General features: G+C 42.6%; 1 protein-coding gene across 1 annotated transcript in view; it reads right to left on the reverse strand.

Moving 5' to 3' along the window:
* The window catches only part of kcnh3 (potassium voltage-gated channel, subfamily H (eag-related), member 3), a 201964-nt gene that overhangs the window by 69298 nt on the left and 105590 nt on the right, over positions 1-27076 (reverse strand). Inside the window, exons 2-7 of the mRNA XM_088353442.1 lie at positions 26220-26453; positions 23395-23529; positions 18359-18498; positions 13490-13742; positions 9546-9703; positions 7275-7476 (exon numbers count right to left, since the gene is read on the reverse strand). Of these exons, the coding sequence (XP_088209568.1) occupies positions 7275-7476; positions 9546-9703; positions 13490-13742; positions 18359-18498; positions 23395-23529; positions 26220-26453 (1122 nt within the window). The remainder of the gene's footprint in view (positions 1-7274; positions 7477-9545; positions 9704-13489; positions 13743-18358; positions 18499-23394; positions 23530-26219; positions 26454-27076) is intronic.

Raw genomic sequence — 27076 nt, forward strand, 5'->3', positions numbered from 1 at the left:
GAAACTACTCTCTCAAGCCACCCCTGCGGAATCTGTACCTCACCAATGCCAGATCCATTACCCATTAAACGGATGACCTGGAAAGAAATACAAGTACAGCGTTTGTGAGAGGCACCTGGCTTCGGCAACATCAGGTGGACATATTTCAACCTGCAGCTCATTTTTCTCTTGCACTTCTCTCAGCGTTGTTGCCAGATTCAATCCCTAAGCGGGCCTGTAATTGTATTTATTTCTCTCTCTCTCTCTCTTTCTTTTTCACCCCTTTTCTCCCACTTTCTGTCTTTGTCTCTTTTACTCTCTGTGTCTCTCTTTTTCTCTTCCTTTGTTGCTCTTTGTTTCTTTCTCTCTGTGTGTCTTCCTTTTTTCATTTTCTCTCTTTTCTCTTTCTCTCTTCCTACCCTTTGCGCTTTCTTTTCTCTTTTTTCTCCTTCTGTCTTTCTATTTCTCTTTGGATGTCTTTCTTCCTCTCCCTTTCTTTTCCCCCTCTCTCGTGACTTTTTATCTTTTGTTTCTCTCTCTCTCTCTCTCTGTCTCTATCTCTCTCTCTCTCTCTCTCTCTCTCTTGCTCTCTCTCTTTCTTTTTAACCTCTTTTGCTCTAACTTCCTTTTTTCCTTTTCTCTCTTTTCTCTTTCTCTCTTCCTACCCTTTGCGCTTTCTTTTCTCTTTTTTCTCCTTCTGTCTTTCTATTTCTCTTTAGATGTCTTTCTTCCTCTCCCTTTCTTTTCCCCCTCTCTCGTGACTTTTTATCTTTTGTTTCTCTCTCTCTCTCTCTCTCTTGCTCTCTCTCTTTCTTTTCCACCCTTTTTCTTCCACTCTGTCTCTGTCTCTTTCACTCTCTGTGTCTCTCTTTTTCTCTTCCTTTGTTGCTCTTTGTCTCTTTCTCTCTCTGTGTCTTTTAACCTCTTTTGCTCTAACTTCCTTTTTTCCTTTTCTCTCTTTTCTCTTTCTCTCTTCCTACCCTTTGCGCTTTCTTTTCTCTTTTTTCTCCTTCTGTCTTTCTACTTCTCTTTGGATTTCTTTCTTCCTCTCCCTTTCTTTTCCCCCTCTCTCACGACTTTTTATCTTTTGTTTCTCACGCTCTCTCCCTCTCTCTTTTTCTTTCTTTGTCCCGCCCGCTCTTCTTTTCCCTCCCTCTTTCTCTTATTTCTTTACTTATACAAGCCTTACAATGTGGTAGCTATAGATCTCTCTCAAATAACTAATGGAGTGAGAGTACATTAAACGGTAAATCTGGTAGGAGGAGACCGGATATTGAACGGGCCTGATGAGCTGCCATCTTATCTCGATTTCCGTTTTGAGAAGAGGGACGGTCGAGTGCTAATAGCGGGTAACAAATTTATTCGACCGATCGGTCACTCATCAAGATTTCAAGGAAAAGCTTTTAGTCAATCAATCTCTGCTGGATACCTTTAGACCAGGGGGTCAAACTCCTTTGAACTCGGGGGCCACACGATAGAACAAACATTCTCTCGGGGGCCGGACTAGTAGAGAAAAAAAAAGAGATAAAGAAATAAGAGATAGAGGGAGAAAAAAGGAGAGAGGACGGGACAAAGAAAGACAGAGAGAGTGAGAGAGCGTGAGAAACAAAAGACAAAAAGTTGTGAGAGAGGGGGAAAAGAAAGGGAGAGCAAGAAAGAAATCCAAAGAGAAATAGAAAGACAGAAGGAGAGAAAAGAAAGCGGGAAGGGTATGAAGAGAGAAAGAGAAAAGGAAAAAAGGAAGTTAGAGCAAAAGGGGTTTAAAGAGACAAAGAGCAACAAAGGAAGAGAAAAAGAGAGACTCAGAGAGTGAAAGGGACAGAGACAGAGAGTGGGAGAAAAGGGGTGGAAAAGAAAGAGAGAGAGAGAAAAAAAAGAGAGAGAGAGAGAGAGAGAGAAAGAGAGAGCGAGAGCGTGAGAAACAAAAAGATAAAAAGACGTGAGAGAGGGGGAAAAGAAAGGGAGAGCAAGAAAGAAATCCAATGAGAAATAGAAAGACAGAAGGAGAGAAAAAAGAAAAGAAAGCGCGAAGGGTAGGAAGAGAGAAAGAGAAAAGAGAGAAAAGGAAAAAAGGAAGTTAGAGCAAAATAAGTTAAAAGACACAGATAGAGAAAGACAAAGAGCAACAAAGGAAGAGAAAAAGAGGGACACAGAGAGTAAAAGAGACAGAGACAGAGTGGGAGAAAAGGGGTAGAAAAAAAAGAGAGAAAGAAGGAGGGAAAGGGAGAGAGGGCGGGACCAAGAAAGAAAAAAAGAGAGGGAGAGAGCGTGAGAATCAAAAGATAAAAAGTCGTCAGAGAGGGGGAAAAGAAAGGGAGAGGAAGAAAGAAATCCAAAGAGAAATAGAACGACAGAAGGAGAGAAAAAAGAAAAGAAAGTGCGAAGGGTAGGAAGAGAGAAAGAGAAAAGAGAGAAAAGGAAAAAAGGAAGTTAGAGCAAAAGAGGTTAAAAGACACACAGAGAGAAAGAGACAAAGAGCAACAAAGGAAGAGAAAAAGAGAGACACAGAGAGTAAAAGAGACAGAGACAGAGAGGGAGAAAAGGGGTAGAAAAAAAAGAGAGAAAGAAGGAGGGAAAAGGAGAGAGGGCGGGACCAAGAAAGAAAAAAAGAGAGAGGGAGAGAGCGTGAGAATCAAAAGATAAAAAGTCGTGAGAGAGGGGGAAAAGAAAGGGAGAGGAAGAAAGAAATACAAAGAGAAATACAAAGACAGAAGGAGAGAAAAAAGAAAAGAAAGCGCAAAGCGTAGGAAGAGAGAAAGAGAAAAGAAAGAAAAGGAAAAAAGGAATGTAGAGCAAAAGAGGTTAAAAGACACACAGAGAGAAAGAAACAAAGAGCAACAAAGGAAGAGAAAAAGAGAGACACAGAGAGTGAAAGGGACAGAGACAGAGTGGGAGAAAAGGGGTAGAAAAAAAAAAGAGAGAAAGAAGGAGGGAAAGGAGAGAAGGCGGGACCAAGAAAGAAAAAAAGAGAGAGGGAGAGAGCGTGAGAATCAAAAGATAAAAAGTCGTGAGAGAGGGGGAAAAGAAAGGGAGAGCAAGAAAGAAATCCAAAGAGAAATAGAAAGACAGAAGGAGAGAAAAAAGAAAAGAAAGCGCGAAGGGTAGGAAGAGAGAAAGAGAAAAGAAAGAAAACGAAAAAAGGAAGTTAGAGCAAAAGAGGTTAAAAGACACAGAGAGAGAAAGAGACAAAGAGCAACAAAGGAAGAGAAAAATATAGACACAGAGAGTGAAATAGACAGAGTGGGAGAAAAGGGATGGAAAAGAAAGAGAGAGAGAGGGAGAGAGAAAGAAATACAAGTACAGTGTCTTTGTCCGAGGCATCTGGCTTTGGCAACATCAAGTTGACATAATTCAACCTGCAGCTCGTTTTTCTCTTGCGCTTCTCTGAGTGTTGTCTCGCGGGCCGTATTCAATCCCTGAGCGGGCCCGATCCGGCCCACCGGCCGCCTGTTTGACACTTATGCTTTAGACAGCACACAAGACCAGGACAGGGACAGAATCATAAGCGTTGTATATATGTTTCTACCGACTATCCAGGGGCGTAACTCGTCTTTTTTTAGGGGGTGCCCCACCAATTTTTTCTTAATAAAGGACAGGATAGGCTTAAATATGATAAAAAAAACACCAGGTCATTTTTTTCCATTTAACACGCTTGGCATTGGTATCACTTCCATCTGCTAATATTCAGCAACCCATGACTCCCGAGGACCTTCCGTCGCTAGCTGCTATTTAAGCCTCGGGCCAGTAAAGAGCGCTATTCATCTTAATGGGCACCTTCATCCCGTTCTTTGTCCCCGAAATAGAAAAAACCCTCCGCCTCCTTCCACTACGACCACAGCTCTGCCGTGATTACACCAGTGTTCCCTCTAAATCTAGCCAGCGCACAAAAATCAGGGCTCAAAATGACTCATTAAGAAGCGACTTAAGTCAAAGTGACAGTGCATGAAGGTCAAAATACACGGGTTCCCCCGACGTTGTGTCCTAAATGCCGTATTTTGAAGTCGAGTCGAAGTAGAACGAAGTTGAGTAAAGTCAGTAGAGTTTTTTGAGAACCGGCTTCTTCGGCTCGGCTCACTAAAAGAGAACCGGCTCTTTCGGGTCCTAAACGGCTCTTCGGGTTGTTTTTGCTTCTTTCATCCGAACATGACCAAATATGATGTAAAAGTATGCACAAAATGACTTAAAGGAAGGGGGGAATAGAACAAAAAAGAAAAAAAAATACCAAAATGAAAAAGTAGTGAAAAGCTGGGAAAAAAAGAAACAAAGGAAGAGAAAAAAAGAAGGAAAAAATTAGAAAAAAGCCAGAAAAATAGAAGAGAAAGAAATGTAGGAAAAAAATAGAGAACAAAAAAGAAAAAAAAAAACCAAAATGAAAAAGTAGTGAAAACCTCAGAAAAAAAGAAACAAAGGAAGAGAAAAAAAGAAGGAAAAAATTAGAAAAAAGCCAGAAAAAAAGAAGAGAAAGAAATGTAGGAAAAAAATAGAGAACAAAAAAGAAAAAAAAATACCAAAATGAAAAAGTAGTGAAAATCTGAGAAAAAAAGAAACCAAGGAAGAGAAAAAAAGAAGGAAAAATTTAGAAAAAAGCCAGAAAAATAGAAGAGAAAGAAATGTAGGAAAAAAATAGAGAACAAAAAAGAAAAAAAAAAACAAAATGAAAAAGTAGTGAAAACCTCAGAAAAAAAAGAAACAAAGGAAGAGAAAAAAAGGAAAAATTTAGAAAAAAGCCAGAAAAAAGAAGAGAAAGAAATGTAGGAAAAAAATAGAGAACAAAAAAGAAAAAAAATACCAAAATGAAAAAGTAGTGAAAAGCTGAGAAAAAAAGAAACAAAGGAAGAGAAAAAAAGAAGGAAAAATTTAGAAAAAAGCCAGAAAAAAAGAAGAGAAAGAAATGTAGGAAAAAAGTAAATAGAGAACAAAAAGAAAAAAGTAACAGCTCGGAAAAAATAAACACAATGAGACTTTTTTTAAAAGAATTTTTACAAAAAGTAGAAAAAAACACAGAAAAAAGAAGAAAAAGTTTGTGTTGCATTCAAATCATTTCCAATGATATCAAGTAACGGAATAAAAGAAATAGAAATGTAAAAATAAATGATGTTTGTACGCAATAGTACATGAGTCAATTCATTCAAAAGTGAAAAATCATTTTGCATTGCCGCAAACTCAGCAAAATGTAACTTGATGTCGAGTTTTGGACATGTTTGATAATGACTTAGTTGCCACACTTGGGATTACCGTTGCTCACTGTTGTTTCAAGCATTGCTCACCGACTTTGTGTGAACGCTCAGACCCCTAAGGGAAATTCCAGGGAAGATTGCTGGACACTGGTGCAATGCTATGAACAGTTCGCTCTGGATTCACTTGGGTTAGGGAACTCTCCATACAATTCAGACTCAAACATGGATTCTATTTACACCTATTGTACATGAAACATATCGGCTTTTATTATAAATGGATGTTTTCAAAGAAAACTAAAAGTTCAAACTAATGTCAGGAACTCCAATCGAAGTTTAGCCGGATGTCAAGATACCACGAGACCAGGGTGGGAACTGAAACCTTGAGAATTGGCTGATAACTCAAAAATGCGCAATGGCAAACAGAAACCCGAAGTTGCGGTTTCCTGTTCGCCTATACAACGCCTCGAAAAACAAATAAACTTCAAGAATTGGCTGATAACTCAAAAACGCGCAAATAGTGGCAAACAGAAACCCAAAGTTGCGGTTTCCTGTTCGCCAATACAATGTCTCGAAAAACAAACAAACTTCGAGAGTTTGCTGATGATACAAAAATGCGCAAACAGCGGATAACAGAAACCCAAAGTTGCGGTTTCCTGTTCGCCTATACAACGCCTCGAAAAACAAATAAACTTCGAGAATTGGCTGATAACTCAAAAACGCGCAAATAGTGGCAAACAGAAACCCAAAGTTGCGGTTTCCTGTTCGCCAATACAACGCCTCGAAAAACAAACAAACTTCGAGAATTGGCTAATGATGTAGATGCAAGCGGGTAGGTTGAGTGAACGCAGTTTTACATCTGAAACGACTCACCACGCTAAAAAATTCCAATACTGCCCTCTAGCAGCCGTAGAGGGAATTGAAAATAAACACTGTGTCGAAAATACCCCACTGCTTTGAAATGGTTCAGTCCATTTGATTTCTAGGACTGCTGTTTTGTCGTATAAAAATCGACAAAAAAGCTAAAAGAGCGCTGTAGTACTTTGTATGTCAAAAATTTCTGGTAGGACACCCTGAGAAGTTAGGACGGTTTGGCAGAACCTCGACCTGTATGAGAACACAGAGTCTGGATCCGGCCAATTATGGTTGGACGCCTCTAGAAGTTAGGACGTTTTGGCAGGAACCCGACCTGTCTGAGAACACAGAGTCTGGATCCGGCCAATTCTGGTAGGCAACTCGAGAAGTGAGGACGGTTTGGCAGAACCTTGACCTGTATGAGAACACAAAGTCTGGATCCGGCCAATTATGCTTGGATGCCTCGAGAAGTTAGGACGTTTTGGCCGAACCTTGACCTGTCTGAGAACACAGAGTCATGATCCGGCCAATACTGGTAGGCAACTCGAGAACTTAAGAGGTTTTGGCAGAACCCTGACCTGTCTGAGAACACAGAGTCTCGATCCGGCCAATTCTGGTAGGACACCTCGAGAAGTTAGGACGGTTTGGCAGAACCCCGTCCTGTCTGAGAACACATAGTCTGTATCCGGCCAATTCTGGTTGGACGCCTCGAGAAGTTAGGACGTTTTGACAAAACCCCGACCTGTCTGAGAACACAGAGTCTGGATCCGGCCAATTCTGGTTGGACGCCTCGAGAAGTTAGGACGGTTTGGCAGAACCTTGACCTGTCTGAGAACACAGAGTCTCGATCTGGCCAATTCTGGTAGGACACCTCGAGAAGTTAGGACGGTTTGGCAGAACCCCGTCCTGTCTGAGAACACATAGTCTGTATCCGGCCAATTATGGTAGGACGCCTCGAGAAGTTAGGACGTTTTGGCAGAACCCCGACCTGTCTGAGAACACAGAGTCTGGATCCGGCCAATGCTTATAGGACACCTCAAGGGGTTAGGACCTTTTGGCAGGACCCCGACCTGTCTGAGAACACATAGTCTGGATCCGGCCAATTCTGGTAGGCAACCCGAGAAGTTAGGACAGTTTGGCAGAACCTTGACCTGTCTGAGAACACAGAGTCTGGAATCCGGACTAAGTTTGAGATCCCTCCCTTATACCGAAAGCAAATTTAACCGATTCTACTACAATAATAGAAGAAACAAGAGTACTACTGACCAATATCCCAGGATCCCGGACTCTCGATCTCCCTGCGTCCGATGAAGTACCAGACGCAAGCCATCCAGTGGGCCAGCAAAGCGAACATGGACATGAGGAGGGTGAGGACCACAGCGCTGTACTGAGAATAGCGCTCCAATTTTTGAAGCAGTCGAAGCAAACGAAGCAGACGAACCGTCTTCAACAGGTGGACTCCGAAATACTGCGGAGGACACAAATTCCATTGTTTCCTAAAGCGCTTTTCAGGCAATACAAACTATAGATCACCAGTGTTGCTTAATAATACTGGCTTTTTTTACTCGAGCATCAAGCTTCGCAAAGAAAAATATTGGAAAAACGTACCAAATAAATCGCAGAAATAATCCTTTTAAGGACTGAGAATATTTGTAGCGGTTAGTTGTTTGCTTTACCGATCCATTTGAGCCAAAACAAATAGACTCAGAGACAGCTTCTTCCCGAAGTTCAAATTTGCACTGAACTATCTATCTATCCATCTATCGATCGAGACATCTATCTCTCTCTGTATCTGTCTCTCTCTCTCTCTCTCTCTCTCTCTCTCTCTCTCTCTCTCTCTCTCTCTCTCTCTCTCTCTCTCTCTCTCTCTATTTATCTATCTATCTATCTATCTATCTATCTATCTAGATCTAACTAAAGATCTATCTATCTATCTATCTATCTATCTATCTATCTATCTATCTATCTATCTATCTATCTATCTATCTATCTATCTATCTATCTATCTATCTATCTATCTATCTATCTATCTATCTATCTATCTATCTATCTATCTATCTATCTATCTATCTATCTATCTATCTATCTATCTATCTATCTATCTATCTATCTATCTATCTATCTAGACATCTATCTATCTAGACATCCATCTAGACATCTAGCCATCTGTCTAGACATCTAGGCATCTATCTAGACATCCATCTAGACATGAAATCTAGACACCAAACTAGACATGAAATCTAGACATCAATCTAGACATCAATCTAGACATCAACTAGACGTCTATCTAGACATCTACCTAGACATCTATCTAGACATCTAGACATCAATCTAGACATCTAGGCATCTACCTAGAGATCTATCTAGACATCTATCTAGACATCTATCGAGACATCTATCTAGACATCTATCAACATAGACATCTATCTAGACATCAATCTAGACATCTCTCTAGACATCTATCTAGACATCCATCTCGACATGAAATCTAGACATCTATCTACCTATCCAGACATCTATCTATCTATCTGGACATCTATCTAATTATCCATCTACCTATCTATCTATCTATCTATCTATCTATCTATCTATCTATCTATCTATCTATCTATCTATCTATCTATCTATCTATCTATCTATCTATCTATCTATCTATCTATCTATCTATCTATCTATCTATCTATCTATCTAGACATCTCTCTAGACATCTATCTAGACATCTATATAGACATCTATCTATCTATCTATCTATCTATCTATCTATCTATCTATCTATCTATCTATCTATCTATCTATCTATCTATCTATCTATCTATCTATCTATCTATCTATCTATCTATCTATCTATCTATCTATCTATCTATCTATCTATCTATCTATCTATCTATCTATCTATCTATCTATCTATCTCTGAAATGAAGTGGACCTGTTTGTCATAGCATGTAATCTGTATTTGCACTCTAGATAACCATTTATCTGGAAATAACCAGTATTTAGCATTGATTGCTTAGAAATCACGAAGGGGTCTGAAATTTTCATCGTAGGTGCACTGTGAGAGAGATAAACTAAAAAGAAAAATCCATGGTGGCATAATAGTCCATGCAGCCCTTTGAGACTTGTGATAAGGGGCCAAACAAATAAACATACCTTGACTTAAGGTTTTTGAGTTTTTCCGTGCCCTTATGTAGGGTTTAGATCAGGGGATGGTGTCATAATAGTCTGTAGTTTGCAATAGTCTTTGTTCTGTGCAACTCTTTGAGACTCTTTGTGATTAAGGGCCAAACAAATAAACCTGACTTGACATGACTAGTGGGACTGCTGAGGTGTCCACGGACGTGTTCTGAAAATAGCTCATCAGTGTCGGGTCATTGTGATCTTCTACTAAAACGATCATTTTAGCGGTTGACTGAGTCTATTTAACCCCACCTCTGATAATTATCCTGGCAATAACATAGTAACAACATAGTTATTACATGATAAGTTGTTATTTTACAAAGTAACAAAAATATACTCTCATTTTTCGGAGACAGTTCTCACCACGCTGACGTTGAAGGCGTAGAGGAGGTCGAAGGGCAGGGCGGCGATCAGGTCCACGAAAAGCCAAGTGGTGACGTAATGGACGCAAATAGAGCGGGCGTCGTACACCACCTGACCCGAGGTGCTCACGAAGGTCGTTCGGAAGTTCAGCAGGATGTCTGCGTGGGAGGGAAACGCGTTTTATCGTCATTGAAGAAAGAAAGAAAGAAAGAAAGAAACAAAGAAAGAAAGAAAGAAAGAAAGAAAGAAAGAAAGAAAGAAAGAAAGAAAGAAAGAAAGAAAGAAAAAAGAAAGAAAGAAAGGAAGAAAGGAAGGAAGAAAGAAAGAAAGAAAGAAAGAATAAGGAAAGAAAAACAGAAAGAAAGAAAGAAAAAAGAAAGAAAGACAGAAAGAAAGAAAGAAAAACAAGAGATAGAGGGAGGGAAATGGAGAGTGAATGAAAGAAAGGAAAGAAGAGAATGAAAATGAGAGAAAGAAAGAGGAAAGAGGGCAAGAGACAGAGGGAAAGAGGGAGAGAAAGAGAGCAAGAGAGGAAGAAAAGGAGAAAGCATAAGAGAATAGAAAAAAAGGCCGCAAGAGAAATAGAAAGAGAAATGAGCGACAGAGAGAGGGAAAGAGCGAAAAATATAGAAAAAAAACGTGAAAGATGGACAAAAAAAGAGTAAAAGAAAGTGGGAAATAGAAAGGAAGAGAGCAATAGAGAGATAAATAGAGAGAGGGAGAAAGAAAGGAGAAATAGTGAGACAGAGATCAAGATAAAGAGAGAGAGAAGAGAGAAAAAAGGACAAAGAGAGGAAGAAAGATGACAGAAGAGAGAGAAATACAAACAAATAAATAGAGAGGATTAAAGAAAGGTAAAATAGAGAGAAAAAGAGAAATCAAACAAAAGGAAATAAAGACAGAGATAAAGGGAGAGAGAGAGAGGAAGAGGGAGAGAAAGAAGGAGTAAAAGAGAGAATAAATAGAAATGATAAAAAAGAAAAAACGAGAAAAAGAAAAAGAGAAAAAGAATGAGCAAGAAAAAGAATGAGAGCAAAAGAGAGAGAAAGTAGTTGAGAAACAAATACACGTCGGGACAAATTAGCAGAGCTGCTGCTGTCAGAAGCAGAAGCAGAAGGTAGTTTCCAAGATGAGAGGGCAAAAGTCGTAGAAGCTAGGCTGCATCTGAGCCTAAATAACCCAGTTTTAAATACATTCAATCGGCTTGTTGAATAAATAAAAAAATGCTGATACCGATATCTGCCAAATCCCCAAATATCAATGCCTATAATTGGCCCGCTAAAAAAAATCGGACTGTGCCTCACCAGACACGAACGTCACTGGGCATCACCGGTGGGTGGGAAGTGCCTCTTGATTGAGTGCTACCGTCTTCTCGCATTAAATACAAATTTCCTCCTATGGGCGTTGGTTTACATTTCCATCAGATAAAAAGGCCGTTCGTTTTCTCAGGAAATGACTCCGGCCATCGGACTTAATGTTCAACAACAAATGACTCATTTTCATCCTCTCTGCTCCAAATCGCTCATTACAAAGATTTCTTCGCAGCCGGAAACTTTAAAGGCGGGTCCGTCGTGTGAAGGAGTAAAGGGGCAGTGTGTAATATTTAGTGCAGCTAGGTCCAAAATCCGGCCCCTGATCCCATTTTTACTGACACTGCATGAATAATATGTGGACTGACAGTTAATTTGCCACCTTTGCCTTGAATTTTAGCCTACCCTGTTTCTCATATTGGGACTGTAAATAAAAAAAGGAAAGTGACTGTGAGGGCAGTATTGCGTTTCTCTGAGGGTTGTCTCGCGGGCCGGATTCAATCCCTTAGCGCAGGGGTGGCGAACAAGTTTGACACAAAGAGCCAACATTTTTAACCGTGAGGGTCAAAGAGCCACACCACGTACTGACCGGCATTAGACGAGTGTCCGAAGCAGCATAAAAAAACAAATCTGCCAAATTAATTTCAAAATATTATTTATTGTTATTAACTCTGATGGATTCAAGTGTGTTTTAAGAGCCACAGTATATAGAAAATATGATGAGGCAAAGAGCCGCATAAGTATGAATTTCCTAGCTCGTGCGGCTTATATTCAGGAGCGACTTTTAGTCCGGATCTCAAATACATTTCCTACCAAAATAGGACTTATACTCCATGTGCGGCTTACATGCGTTTTCCCCTTCTTAATTGTGAATTTCCTAGCTGGTGCAGCTTATATTCAGGAGCGACTTTTAGTCCGGATCTCAAACACATGTCCCACCAAAATGCGACGTATACTCCATGTGCGGCTTATATACGTTTTTCCCTTCTTAATTGTGAATTTCCTATTTGGTGAGGCTTGTATTCAGGAGCGACTTTTAGTCCGGATCTCAAATACATGTCCCACCAAAATGCGACATATACTCCATGTGCGGCTTATATACGTTTTCCTCTTCTTAATTGTGAATATCCTAGCTGGTGCGGCTTATATTCAGGAGTGACTTTTAGTACGGATCTCAAATACATGTCCCACCAAAATGCGACTTATACTCCATGTGCGGCTTTTTTTGTTTTTCCCTTCTTAAGTATGAATTTTCAAGCTGGTGCGGCTTATATTCAGGAGCGCCTTTTAGTCCGGATCTTAAATACATGTCCCACCAAAATGCGACTCATACTCCATGTGCGGCTTATATACGTTTTTTCCCCTTCTTAAGTATGAATTCCCTAGCTGGTGCGGCTTATATTCAGGAGCGACTTTTAGTCCGGATCTCAAATACATGTCCCACCAAAATGCGACTTATACTCCATGTGCGGCTTGTATAGGTTTTCCCCTTCTTAATTGTGAACATCCTAGCTGGTGCGGCTTATATTCAGGAGCGACTTTTAGTCCGGATCTCAAATACATGTCCCACCAAAAAAGCGACTTATACTCCATGTGCGGCTTGTATACGTTTCCCCCTTCTTACGTATGAATTTCCTAACTGGTGCGGCTTATATTCAGGAGCGACTTTTGGTCCGGATCTCAAATACATGTCCCACCAAAATGCGACGTATACTCCATGTGCGGCTTATATACGTTTTCCCCTTCGTAATTGTGAATATCCTAGCTGGTGCGGCTTATATTCAGGAACGACTTTTAGTCCGGATCTCAAATACATGTCCCACCAAAATGCGACGTATACTCCATGTGTGGCTTATATACGTTTTCCCCTTCTTAATTGTGAATTTCCTAGCTGGAACGGCTTATATTCAGGAGCGACTTTTAGTCCGGATCTCAAATACATGTACCACCAAAATGCGACGTATACTCCATGTGCGGCTTATATACGTTTTCCCCTTCTTAATTGTGAATTTCCTATTTGGTGCGGCTTATACTCAGGAGCGAATTTTAGTCCGGATCTCAAATATATGTCCCACCAAAAATGCGACCTATACTCCATGTGCGGCTTATATTTGTTTTTCCCTTCTTAAGTATGAATTTCCTAGCTGGTGCGGCTTGTATTCAGGAGCGACTTTTAGTCCGGATCTCAAATACATGTCCCACCAAAATTCGACTTATACTCGATGTGCGGCTTACATGCGTTTTCCCCTTCTTAATTGTGAATTTCCTAGCTGCTGCGGCTTATATTCAGGAGCGACTTTTAGTCCCGATCTCAAATACATGTCCCACCAAAATTCGACTTATACTCGATGTGCGGCTTACATGCGTTTTCCCCTTCTTAATTGTGAATTTCCTAGCTGCTGCGGCTTATATTCAGGAGCGACTTTTAGTCCAGATCTCAAATACATGTCCCACCAAAAATCCGACTTATACTCCATGTGCGGCTTATTTTCGTTTTTCTCTTCTTAAGTATGAATTTCCTAGCTGGTGCGGCTTATATTCAGGAGCGACTTTTATTCCGGAAATCAAGGTACTCATAAAAACAGCCACAGGTTCTTTACCCCCCGTGTTACCGTCTTTGGAGTTGTGTCTCACCTAGCATGAACAGGATCTCCACCAGGATGTCACTGACGCTGGGGGGGCTCCTGGGGGTCCCTCCTTCGTCCCGGCCCCCCACCACCGTGAAGCAAACGTTATAGGGGACGGTGACGGCAACGTAGAAAGTAGCGAGCAGGATCAGCCAATCCCAGCCGGCCTTGAAGGTCCCGTAGTGGAGCAGGATGAAGCGGGACTTCTGGATGGCCGCCACCTTGTACTCCGGGATCGGGGGCTTCTCCCCGAACATGTTCTGCAGGGGGTTGGATCACAATGAGATAGGATGAACAACTGTATTAGCGGAGGTGGGGTCGAAAATTCGCTGCCTGGGGGCCTTTTATACATTTGACTATAAAGGATTTTGTACGATCGAATACAAATTACATTTAGATGCAAAAGATATTCACTGGCTGTGGGGCAGGTCATTGCAACCTAGTGGAGGATGATGTTTTCAGAAAACAGCAGGAACTGGGACAAAGGGCTTATATGATAATCAGCGCTTCCGGATGCAAGAGGGGCCTTTGCAGGAACGCTCGGGGTCCAGACATCGAGTTCCTGGCTCGCCCATGGGAGGAGCCGGCAGACCAGCTGGCGGAGAGACGTGGGTCGAGAGAAGAACTGGGAGAAGCTCGAGGAGAATCGAGAGAGAAGGCTTGACGAAGACTCGAGCGACACGAATTCGGCTAATTCGATGGAGTTCACTTAGTTCATTTGTTTAAGAAATTACATTTTGATAACGGGACTCTGACGGAAAAGGCCAGACGCACAAGGACAGACAGAGCGACGCTCTTCTCCGGGATGGTGGAGGCCACGTGGGGGGCTTTCCGGGCATGCCCATGGGAGGAGCCGGCACCACCAGTTTGTGGGCCGGGAGAACTTCAGAAGATCGAGAGGGAGAATCGAGAGAGGAGGCTTGACGGAGACTCGAGCGACACGAATTCGGCTAATTCGATGGAGTTCACTTAGTTAATTTGTTTAAGAAATTAAATTTTGATAACGGGACTCTGACGGAAAAGGCCAGACGCACAAGGACAGACAGAGTGACGCTCTTCTCCGGGATGGTGGAGGCCACGTGGGGGGCTTTCCGGGCGTGCCCATGGGAGGAGCCGGCACCACCAGCTTGTGGGCCGGGAGAACTTCAGAAGATCGAGAGGGAGAAACGGTGCATTCTAATATTTATTTCCTAACACCATCAAGGCAACAGTTTGAGGCTTTGCAAAAGTATTGCACCCCTCAAAGAACTAATAGACTGTCACGGACCAGAAACAGAGACAGGACCCAATTGCGTTTGTTTATTCAACTTTATTTAGAAGGAGGAAAGGACTCGCACCCACTATCCAGAGATTGTCAGTCACGGGTAGGAGACCGCTTAGAAGTGTTACTTCTGTGTCGAGCGAAGGCAGAGCGAGGAAAAAACAAGTCGATGGCCGGGACGGAGGAGCAAAAACGTAAACGGGTTCGGAAAAAGTTCGGCACCGGGAATCAGACGGGAAACAGGGCAGGAATGAGTAAGGAGTCGAGAGGGCTTGCCTAGCGTGGAGCTGAGGTTCGCAGACGGACTGACAATGGGTGACAGGAAGACAGGGGTTTAAAAAGTGGCCAGCAGCCAATCAGGTGCCCCGCATCAGTAATCATGACATAGATATGTTGCAATAGTTCACGCTTCAAACGACAAAACTCAACAACAATTGTGAAAAGAAACCAAATGTATTCAACATTTTATATCGTGCTAACGAATTTCGAAATTCAAAAGTAGGTGTTGCAAAAATATTGGCCCCCTTTGAGTTAGAACTTTGTACAACCGCCTTTTGATGCGATCGCAGCCGCAAGGCTTTTTGACGATGTTTTTTGCACATCTTGAAAGATAAATATTTGCCCATTCTTCTTTGCAAAACAGCTCAAGTGCTTTGAGATTAAATGGTGATGGTTTTTGCCCAGAATTTTTCAGATCTTTACACGAATTCTCTATATCACAAACCAGAACAGGAAACAGGAAGTGGAACCCAATCGCGTAACGTTACTCACGGTTTATTGGGGAGAAGAGGAATGAGCGCACACTCGATCTGGGGATCGTTGGTCGCTGAAGTGGTCAAAATCAAACAGATCGGGGTGAGAACAAAACAGGAGCAAAACACAGGCAAAAACTGGGATTTACAGGGCTTGACGTGTCAAAACAGAGTTTCGCAGACGCTCCGACAAAAGGCGACTCACAAGACAGCGTTTAAATTGTCAGGGAGCAATCTGTCAACGCGTTTCAGCTGGTGTCCATGGGCGGGGCCAATTGGGGCCGTGGCAACCGTGACAGAACCTGGCGCCACACGACGGGGACCGATTGGGAACCGTGGCAACCGTGACACTCTACAGGATTGAGGTCTGTACTTTGGCTTGGCCCTTCTAACACCTTTATCTTGTTAGATTAAAGCCATCCGATTCTAGATTTTGCTCTATGTTTGGGTTCGTTGTCCTCTTGGAAGGTGAACCTGCACCCCATTCTCAGGTCTCTTTGAGACTTCAACAGTTTTCTTGCCAGCATTTGGCTCCATCCATCTTCCCATCAACTCTCAATCTTCCCAGTCCCTGCTGAACAAAAACAACCCAAGAGCATGATACTGTCACCATCAGGTTTGACAGTAAGGTTGGTGTTTTCAGAGTTACGTACCGCTCTCCATTAAGCCCTAAAATATCCATTTTGGTCTCATCTGACCACAAAACCTTGCTCCACATGTTATTTGTGTATCCCATGTGGCCTCTTGCAATTGCCAAACAGGATTTTTTTATGGTATTTTCTCAGGAATGGATTTCTTCTTGCTACACTACAATTAGGGGCTGATTTATGTAATATATGACTAATCGTCGTATGGTTATCTCTTGGTGATGTGTATATGTTACCAAATCTTCTTGAATCCCGTTCCTGCTTTGAATTTTTCCATAACTTCATCCCGGACCTGCCTGTTGTGTTCTTTGGTCTTCATCATGCTGTCTGTTCTCCAGTGTCTCCTTTCACATACCTCGGAATCCATCACAGAGCAGGGGCATTTGCAATGAGCCTTAATGCACTCAATGCGCATTTAGATCAATATTGGATCATTCAGGAGTCATCAGAGAACTTCTGGAGTCAGTCGGCTGAGCAGGGGGCCGATATTTTTGCAACACCTACTTTTTTGTTAAAATAATTTGGTTCCACTTCATGATTGTGTCTCACGTGTTGTTGATTGTTAGAAAATATATGGAATTTCCTATGTATAAGTTCAAAGCCTGAAATTTGAGAAAATTACAAAAGGTTTCTGGAGGGCCAATACTTTCGCTAGATGTATATAATATATTTAATTCATTTATTTTGGGGACATTTCAGGGGACACAACACACACTGACATTTTTCGAGTTCTCCTTTCTTTGTAAATGTCGGATTTTCGATGTAGCTCCCTGCCTTAAATCTCATTAGCTTGCGCTAAGGGTGCCAGGGAGAAGTTACAGACTTGCAGTTGTCTTGACAACCGTGTACCGAAAAAATTCCTCGGGTAACGGAATACACGCAATGGCGTCACGTAATACTGGAAATAAACGTAATTGTATTCCTTGGCGGTTACAGAAAAAGAGATTCAAATTACAGGTAGTTAGAATAAGGCGGGTGTGTACTCGAGTAAAAGTACTCTTACTTCAAAAATATATGACTAAAGTAGAAGTCAAGTCAAGTCATGTTTATTTGTGATGCCCTTTATCACAAGGAGTCTCAAAGGGCTGCACAGACCACAGACTATTGTAAACTACTGTCACAAACCAGAACAGGAAAAGAGGAAGCAGAACCCAATCGCGTAACGTTACTCACAGTTTATAGGCGAGAAGAGGAATGACGCACACTCGATCCAGGGATCGTTGGTCGCGGAAGTAGATTGATCGGAACGAGGAAGTGGTCAAAATCGAACAGATCGGGGCGAGAACCAAACAGGAGCAAAACACGGGCAAAAACGGGGATTCACAGGGCTTGGCAAAAAAAGAGCAAAAAATGTTGTGGATTATTGGAGTCGAGCTTGACATAAGGATGAATTTAAAATGGGAAATTCCAGGCTTGTTTCTCCCGAGTGTAAATGTCAGCGAATGTTATTATGAATCGCCTTGGGCTGCCAAGGAATAGCATTCTTCTTGGCGTGGAACATGCGGTCAAGCCGACCCGAACGGGTTCTTGGAAATTGTGTAACTGTGGAAAACCGAAAGAGGACGAAAACATTCTGTCTGGTAGCGTGCATTTTGAGATAAACACGTGCGAGGGGGACGTGCTAAGTAATATGAGATGTTGTCTGAGGATATAAAAAGACGATTGTCTCTTAGACGAATGAAAACTCTTGTTTTTGACGAAGATAAATAAACGGCTTCTCCCTCTCCCGCCAAAACTTCTCCCTGCATCTTGTTTTACATGTTTTGGGGCGAGGCAAAAAGGTCTGCTCCAAAAAAAACACAGGCAAAAATGGAGATTCACAGGGCTTGGCAAAACAAGAGTAAAAAATGGATTATTGGAGTCGAGCTTGACATAAGGAGAACGCATTAGTTTAAAACGGGAGATTCCAGGCTTGTTTCTCCCGAGTGTAAATGTCAGCGAATGTTATTATGAATCGCCTTGGGCCGCCAAGGAATAACATTCTTCTTGGCGTGGAACATGCGGTCAAGCCGACCCCAACGAGTTCTTGGGATTGGTAATTCATATCAGAACTCAAAGAACTCAAAGTAATATATTTTTTTTAATGTGTAGGAAATTCAGTTCAATATTTTTATCATTTTCACGTGGAAGCCCGGATGAAAAATCTTAGGGCCGTTCGTGGCCCACAGGCTGTAGTTTGCCCACCCTTTTTTCCTCCCTTCATTTTCGGGACTTACGTTGTTGATCTTGAGTTTGGTTTTGTCTTGTTTCTGCAGGTAACCGGAAAGGTGGTAGAGGACGGCTCGGCTTCGGCGGCGGTTGGCGTTGAAGCCGGGCGGCCGGGTCACCTGATGCACCTCCGGACCCTCCTCCTCGTCTGCGGGCGAAAAAGAGAAAAAGGGGGGTAAAAAATGAGGTCCGCGGGGCCGTAGCAGGCCCGCCAAATGACGCTGTGCCAGAGAAAAAGGAGCTGCAGTTTGAAATATATCCACTCGGTGTCGCCACTCGTACTCGGTTTAGCTGCATTTCTTCCTCTCTCTGTTTTTCTCTCATTCTTTTTTACTATCTGGCTCTTTCTTCCGCTGTGTACCTGCCATTTTCTCTTTATCTTCCTTTTCTTTTAATTTTTTTTTCCTTATTTATTTTTCAATTTCTCTCTCCTTCCTGCTCTCTTTTCTCTGCTTACTTTGCTCTCTTTATCCATTTTTTTGTTCTTTTTGTCTCTCTCCCCACTTTCTCTCTCTCCTTTTTCTCTCTTTTTATCGATTTTTTGCTCTTTTTGTCTCTTTCCCCCTTTCCCTCTCTTTTTTTCTCTCTTTCTCTCCCTTTGCTCCCCTTTTTTCCTTTTCAATCTCTCTTTTGTTCTCTCTCGCTCCCTTCCTTTCTCCTTTTCCTTTTAATTTCATTTTATTTTTCTATTTTTAAATTTATCTCCTCTTCCTGATCTCTTACTTTATTCTCTGTCTCTCTCTCTCTCTTTGTATCTCTCTTTCGGTCTCTCTAGCTTTTCCTCTCACCCTTTTTCTCTCTTGCTCTTTTTCTTTCTCTGACTACTTGTCACTCTTGCTTTGTCTGTTTCCTTTCTCTTTTTATTGTTTTTCTGTTCTTTCTGTCTCTTGTTCTCCCCCTCATTCTCTCTTTTTCTTTTCTCTTTCTCTCTTTTTCTCCCTTTGCTCCCCCTTTTTTCTCTTTCTCTCTCTCTTTTGTTCTCTCTCGCTCCCTTTCTTTTCTGTCTACCGTTCACTCTCTCTTTCTCTGTTTCTTTTTCTTTTTATTTCTTTTAATTTATCTCCCTGTCTTTCTAAATTTCTTTCTCTCCCTTTTTTATTTTTGGTCTTTCTCTATCTCTCTCTCTTTTCATCTCTCTCTCTCCCTCTCTCTCTCATTTTACAGCTCCCTCTCTCTCTCTTTCTCTCTCATTCTGTTTTTGTCTCCCTCTATTTTTCTATTTCTCTTTCTTTTACTCTTCTCTCTTTCGCTCTCTTTTTTTTCTTTTCTATTTTTTTCTCTCTATTTCTCTCTCACTAGCTTTTTATCTCTTGTTGTCTCGTTTTTCTCTTTCTCTGTGTCTCCCTTTTTCCTCTGTAAGTCTCTGTCTCTCTTTGTCTTCACTATTTTTCTCTCTTATTGTCTCCTCTCTCTCTCTTTTTTTCTTTCTCTTGCTCTCTGTATCTCTTTCTTTTTTTCTGTTTCTCTTTCTTTCTCACTGTTACTCTCTCCTTTTCCCTTTTGCTCTGACCGCCCTCCCCTCTCTCTCTTTCTTTCCCTCTCGCTCTCTCTCTCTCTCTCTCTCCCCCATTTTTCTTTTTATCTCTTTTTCTTTCTTTCTCTTCCTTGCTCCCTTACTCTCTTTTCTCTCTCTCTTTTTCCTTTTTTTTCTCTTTCTCTGTCTCTCCTTTCTCTTTTCTACTTTTCTCCCTCTTTTCTCTCTTTTCCTCTTTGTCTCATTGAATACATTTTCGAGTTTTATCTACATTTATCATTCACTCGAATAGCACTGCAATATTAATGGGTACCACATCGAGCTTTATCGACCACGTTCCTTTTATCGTCTGGGTGCTCGAGTGGAACGGCCAGTACGGAAGAATTTATTCTGAATCGGAAGGAGAAAAGAGAAGAAAAAAGAAAAAAAAAGAAAAAAAAAACATGCCTGGAAGCAAAATAAACATTTGTTTAAAAACAGGGAATTGTTTAACGGTCTTAAGGGATCCCAAACGCTCTGAATACAGAGTCCGGGCTTACAAATAAACAAGGGTATCGGGGTCGCTTCAGGTTTGTCTTGGGCGCCTTTGATGATCAAAAACCCCCACATTGGGATGCAAGGAGTACAACGTGTCCATAAAAACGCAAGCCTCAGCCGGCGCCGTTTCACGATATCCACTTCATTCTCCAGAGAAGCAGAAAGGCGGGAGAAAACCCAGCATTCGTTTTCAATTATTAAGAGATTTATTTATTGCAGTTCTCGCTGTGCCGCGTGTATGGGCAAGCTGGAGCTCCTGTTTTTGTTACCGTTGTACCCCAGGGGTTGGGAAGTGACGGCATATATGTAATCAGAATACCAAAAACATGTGAATGTATTCTGTTACAGTTATAGAAAAATACCAGATAACAAACGATTTGAGTAGTAATTGTCAAGAACCGGAACTGTATCAGGACCCAAATGCACGACGTTCTCACACAAGCCTTTTATTTGACGGGAAATGGGGAGTCATGAACGTTAGGCAGCAGTCTGGCGTGGAAAGACAGGAAGCCAGACAAGGAGAACGCATTAGCTTAAAACGGGAAATTCCAGGCTTGTTTCTCCCGAGTGTAAATGTCAGCGAATGTTATTCCGAGGCGATTAATAATAACATTCGCTGACATTTACACTCGGGAGAAACAAGCCCGGAATTTCCCGTTTTAAACTAATGCGTTCTCCTTATGTCAACCGACAAGATCGATTCCAATTGCCCGAGTTGAAATTGGACGGATGGGGTCGATACCGAACAGGACGAGACAGACGGAATAGATAATGAAACAGGATATCGAAAATAAACAGGACAAACTAGACGGAAACAAAACTGGAACCTGAAATTAAACAAGACTAAATAAACGGGATCGTTGAATCACTGGCGTTTGGGTTAACGTGCATGACCGCCCCATTTCCCCTAAAATAAACCTTGTGGGAGAAACATCACGCATCCGGGTCCTCTTCCTTTTCCGGTTCTTGACATTGCCTCCCAAAACCTCCCACATTCCTTTCTTCTTACAGAAACACATTGTGTTTACAAAGTTTCAGATTTGGAAGAGTTTGATTCCAAGTCTCCTCGAGAGGCGCAGAGACCCTTTGTGTTTATAAAGTTTCACTATCCTTATTACTCATTTATTATACTCACCTGCCATCCAACGACCAACATTACACACTGCATTTAAATAATAAAATTCCGGTCTAAACCAATCAGATGAATTTCCTGTGTTCATATAAACCAATCAGATGTGTAGTTTTCTTGTGTTTCAAAATAAAAGGGCCTCCTGAAAAAGGAGGAGGTTGTTCTTCCTTGAGTTGATCCTGTAAGTATGTACAGTGGGACCTCGGTTATCGCGATTAATGGGGACCAAAACCACCCGCGATAAGTGGAAATCCGTAAAGTAGGGGTGCACCTTCAAAAAGAAAAAAAAAAAAAAGAGAGAAAAAAAGGTTTTTTTTTAAAAAAAAATTGTTTTTTAGACCCGGTTAATGTGGACCAAAACAACCGCTAAAAGTGAAAATCTGCGAAGTAGCGACGCCCCTTCAAAAAAAAATAAAAAAATCTCATCTTATCTCATTATCTGCACCGCTTAGGGTCGCGGGGGTGCTGGAGCCCATCCCAGCCATCTCTGGGCAGTGGGCAGGGGACACCCTGAACTGGTTGCCAGCCAATCGCAGCTGCAAATCACATCAAGAGTCGTACAGCTGGGCGATTTTACGTCCGCCCGTGACGATCGGAGACAAATTCACGACGGGGTTTATACTTGCGCCGCACCGCGGGTGCCGTTCGGTCGCTCCCGCCAGCGAGCCCCCAACCCTCGGCGCGGGTACTTTCGGGCGCGATACGCACGACACCGACACAGTTACGGGGTCCCGCGCACGTCCGCCCGGGAGTGACCCCCGCCGCGCCCCCGTCCCATCCAGCCGGCCGCCTTATCCCGCGTCCGCTGACTTTCCGCCGAAAAAAACAGCAAAAAGTGAAAATCTGCGAAGTAGCGACGCCCCTTCAAAAAATAAATAAATAAATAATAATAATAATAATAATAAACATTTTTTAACCATTACAGACCGCGAAAATCGGAAGGTCCCACTGTACTTCCAATGGAAGGGGCTATCAAAAACCTAAGTTTCCGATCCTGACTGTCTTCTTCTCTTCTTTCTACTACAATCTCAAGTTTTAACCTTGAAGGATTTTATACATTGGACTATAAAGGATTTTATACGATTGAATACAAATTACATTTAATGTAAAAGATATTCACTGAGGGGCAGCACGGCGGCGCAGTGGTTAGCGCTTGTGCGGCACAGTTCATGTCATGAGAACCTGTCGTGGGTTCAAATCCAGCTCCTTCCTGTGCGTAGTTTGTATGTTCTCCCCGTGCTTGCGTGGGTTTCCTCCGGGCACTCCGGTTTACTCCCACGTTCCAAAAACATACATTTCAGGTCGATTGGCCGGTCCAGATTGTCCCTAGGTGTGAATGAGCGAGCGAGTTGTCTGTCCCCGTGTGCCCTGCGATTGGCTGGCAACCAGTTCAGCGTGTCCCCTGCCCACTGCCCGGAGATGGCTGGGATGGGCTCCAGCCCCCCCGCGACCCTAATGAGGATGAGCGGTACGGCTAATGAGATGAGATGAGATGAGATATTCACTGACTGGGCTGTGGGGCAAGGTCAGGGCACCCTGGTGGAAAATGTTGTTTACAGTAACGGCGGGAACGGGACATAGGGCTGATAAGATAATCAGCACATCCAGACGCAGAAAGGCCCTGATGACGTAATAACGCTCGGTATTGTTTTGAGTACCCCACTCATCGGGACTTTTCTACGAGATGGTGAAGCCCAGGGGGCTTCCTTGGCGGGCCCATGGGAGGAGCCGGCACACCAGCTTGCGAAAAAAACGTAGGCCGAGAGGTGAAGCAGAAGATCGAGAGAGGAGGCTTGGCAGAGACTCGACTAACTACTGTTTTACTACTGGTTTTTTTCAGTAACTCCCCAACGACTGGTAAAAACCCATTGATGGATCTCAGCATTCTAACATCGGTTTCTCACCCGTGTCAGGTCCTTGTTCCGAATCCTGGTCCTTCTTCTTGTCCGTGATGTCTTTATGTGACACCAGAAAGAGGACCACCTCGCCTTTTTCATTCTTGATGGGCACGATGTCCAGGAGACACCAGAAGTGTGTCCCTGCAAGCAAAGGAATCGAACACAGAATACGAACATGGTGAGGCTTCCAACAGGAGATCTTCAGATAAAAATAATAATATTTTGCCTGTATGAATATGAATTTATGACAGAAGGCTGAGACAAAAGCTCTTGGGACGTGACAAGGGAAGCGACTGACTAGCACAGAGCCAAGGGGACAAAGTGTTTAAAAGTGACGAGGGAGAGTGGTTACGGGAAGGATTTTGGTATGAGATTGGGGGTAAAGAGACTGGTGTGAAGCTGCTATTCTGGGAATTTTCCACTGACTTTTGTTTCGTTTTCGTCACAGCCTGCTCTGATCTGCCTCTTTGGTGTATTCATGATCATCAGCACTTGTGGAAACCATGACTAGCCTAGTTCTCTGTATTCACAAGCCCAGAATATTTTGGTGTTACCCTTTGAGACTCCTTGTGATTAAGGGCTATACTAATAAACATGACTTGAGGTTTTTGAGTTTTTCCTTGCCCTCATGTAGGTTTTAGATCAGAGGATGGTGTCATAATAGTCTGTAGTTGGCAATAATCTGTGGTCTGTGCAGCCCTTTGAGACTCTTTGTGGTTAAGGGTGTCACAAATAAATATGGCTTGGCTTGATTTGAGGTTTTTGAGTTTTCCCTTGCCCTCATGTAGGTCTGAGATCAGGGGATAGTGTCTCAATAGTTTGTAGTTTGCAATAATCTGTGATCTGTGCAGCCCTTTGAGACTCTTTGTGATTAAGGGCATAGCAAATAAGCATGACTTGACTTGACTTGAGGTTTTTGAGTTTTTCCTTGCCCTCATGTAGGTTTTAGATCAGGGGATGGGGTCATAATAGTCTGTAGTTTGCAATAGTCTGTGGTCTGTGCAGCCCTTTGAGACTCTTTGTGATTAAGGGCATAGCAAATAAGCATGACTTGACTTGACTTGAGGTTTTTGAGTTTTTCCTTGCCCTCATGTAGGATTTCGATCAGGTGATAGTGTCATCATAGTCTGTGGTCTGTGCAGCCCTTTGAGGCTCCTTGCGATTAAGAGCATCACAAATAAACACGGCTTGACTTGACTTGAGGTTTTTGAGTTTTTCCTTGCCCTCATGTAGGTTTTAGATCAGGGGATGGTGTTATAATAATCTGTAGTTTGCAATAATCTGTGCTCTATACAGCCCTTTGAGACTCCTTGTGATTAAGGACCAAACAAAGGGTTGAAATCCCATTTTCTGGTATTAGCATCATGCCAAATCGGTTCTCCCGTCCAGTTTTCATTGCCAGGTCGCCAACACCTCCGAAATCATTCCCTCCATTTTTACTCAGCAATTATTGCAGCAATTACTTTGCCATGCCAATTGGGACGGACTATTCATACATCTGTGATACTTTTTGTTCCCGTTTCCTGTTACTCGTCCCTAATCCCCTCAGGGGGATGGCGCGTGGCAGTTAAGGATACTGTTTCATGCACGGTCTTACCAACCCCGAGTCGCTTAGTCGTGTTAATAATGCACGAGAGGCGAGTGCTCGAACGGAATGGTGTTATTGTCCTCGTTCGTCTGATACAAAACGGTAAACAGGAGCAACACGATGAGGCTTTTGTTTTGTTTGGTTGAATATTTGCCGAGACAAAATGGAGTATTGTGACGGTAGACGATTAAGAAAACGATTTAGCGAATCATTGCATCGTGACAGTGCTTATGTGTCACGGTTGCCATGGCGCCCAGTTGGTCCCAGCCGGGTGGTGCCGGATTCTGTCGCGGTTGCCACGGCGCCCAATCGGCCCCGCCCATGGACACCGGCTGAGACGCGTTGACTGATTGCTCCTTGGCAGTACTTAAACGCGTTCCTTTGAGCCGATTGTTGTCTGAGCGTCTGTGATACTTCTGTGAAACTTCTGCAAGACTTCGGTTAAACTCTGTGTTAAATGCCCGGTTCTGTGAATTTGCTTGTGTCTGATCGTGTTTTATTTTTGGCCGGTTTTTGACAACTTTTCTTTTTCGGATTTGAATCCCCGGATCGAGTGTGCGTGCATTCCTCCTCTCCCCAATAAATTGTGAGTATGTTACGCTATTGGGTTATTTTTCTTTTTCCCTGCCCTGGCTTGTAACATTATTTTAAGTCACAGGTGTCAAACATGTGGCCCGCGGGCCGGAGCAGGCCTGCCAAGGCTTTTAATCTGGCCCGCGAGATTGGAAATATACACTTTTTTCCTTGGATTACTTTCAACGGGACCCGGACTCTGCAGGTCTGCATCAAACCTTAAGTACCCGTATCATTTTCCCTTCATTTTGCCGGCTGTGATTTTCGGACTGCGTACTTTAATGAAGGACATTCAGTTTCAATCGCGGGACTTAAAGTCGGGTTTGAGTTAATTTTGTGTTTGTCTTACATTTTTTAATGTGGGCGCATGCGGCTTATATACAGGTGCGGCTTGTGTAAGTACAAAATCGGTTTTCCTCTTAAAATGTGGTGGGTGCGGCTTATAATCAGGTGCGCTCTATAGTCCGGAATTTACGGTAACTTGTATTCAATCGTATAAAATCCTTTATAGTCAAATGTATAAAATCCTTCACTACATTGTCTGTTCCCATACCAGAAATGCTAATACACAGAAACAATCTGTATAAACTAAATTTGATCTCAGTACTATCTGGACTCAGGAGACCATAGGTTCCTGACCCCGGTTCTATGGAGGTTCATCATGACGTACCTTCTCTTTTATACAGGACCAGTTCGGTTTTGAACTCCCGCCGGTCGTCCAGTGCTCCTTGGATCTGTGCCGTGAAGCGGTCGCTGGTCTCGGGTCCGTACAGGAAATGGCAGGCGCAACTTTTTTGCATGAGCTCCGCCCGGGCGTAACCCGTCAGCTCGCAGAAGCCGTCCGAGCAGTACACGATAGGGTAGAGTGACTGCACCTGCGCGTTTCCCAGCACAAAGTTGCTGTCTGTGACACAAGACAAAATATAAACCATTACCGTAAATCAGTGGTTCTCAAATAGTGGGGCATAGCGATGATTCTTTTTTTTTTTTTAAACAGTTTTTTTTTATTATTTTTTTTTTTATACCAGTCTATAGTTTTTACAAACTATAAACCGGTGTCTCTGCTTCCTCAGTTCTCTAAAATATTAGAAAAGCTTTACAATAATAGACCAGAACAATTTGTAGATAAACATAAATCGATGAATGAAAGTCAATATGGTTTTAGAGCAGGGGTGTCGAAGAGGCGGCCCGCGGGCCAGATCAGGGCCGCTAAGGGATTGAATCTGGCCGGCGAGACAACACTCAGAGAAGCGCGAGAGAAAAACAAGCTGCAGGTTGAAATAGGTTAACTTGATGTTGCCAAAGCCAACACAAAGAGTCACCTGTATTTATTTTTCTCTCTCTCTTTTTTCCATCCCCTTTCTCCCACTCTCTGTCGCTTTCACTCTCTGTGTCTCTCGTTTTCTCCTCCTTTGTTGCTCTTTCTCTCTCTCTCTGTCTTTTTAACTTCATTTTCTCTAACTTCCTTTTCTCTCGTTTCTCTTTCTCTCTTCCTACCCTTCGCGCTTTCTTTTCTCTTTTCTCTCC

This window comes from Urocampus carinirostris, chromosome 14 (genome assembly GCF_059441175.1).
Source record: "Urocampus carinirostris isolate Australia breed hairy pipefish chromosome 14, RoL_Ucar_1.0, whole genome shotgun sequence".
In the NCBI taxonomy this organism is placed as follows: domain Eukaryota; kingdom Metazoa; phylum Chordata; class Actinopteri; order Syngnathiformes; family Syngnathidae; genus Urocampus; species Urocampus carinirostris.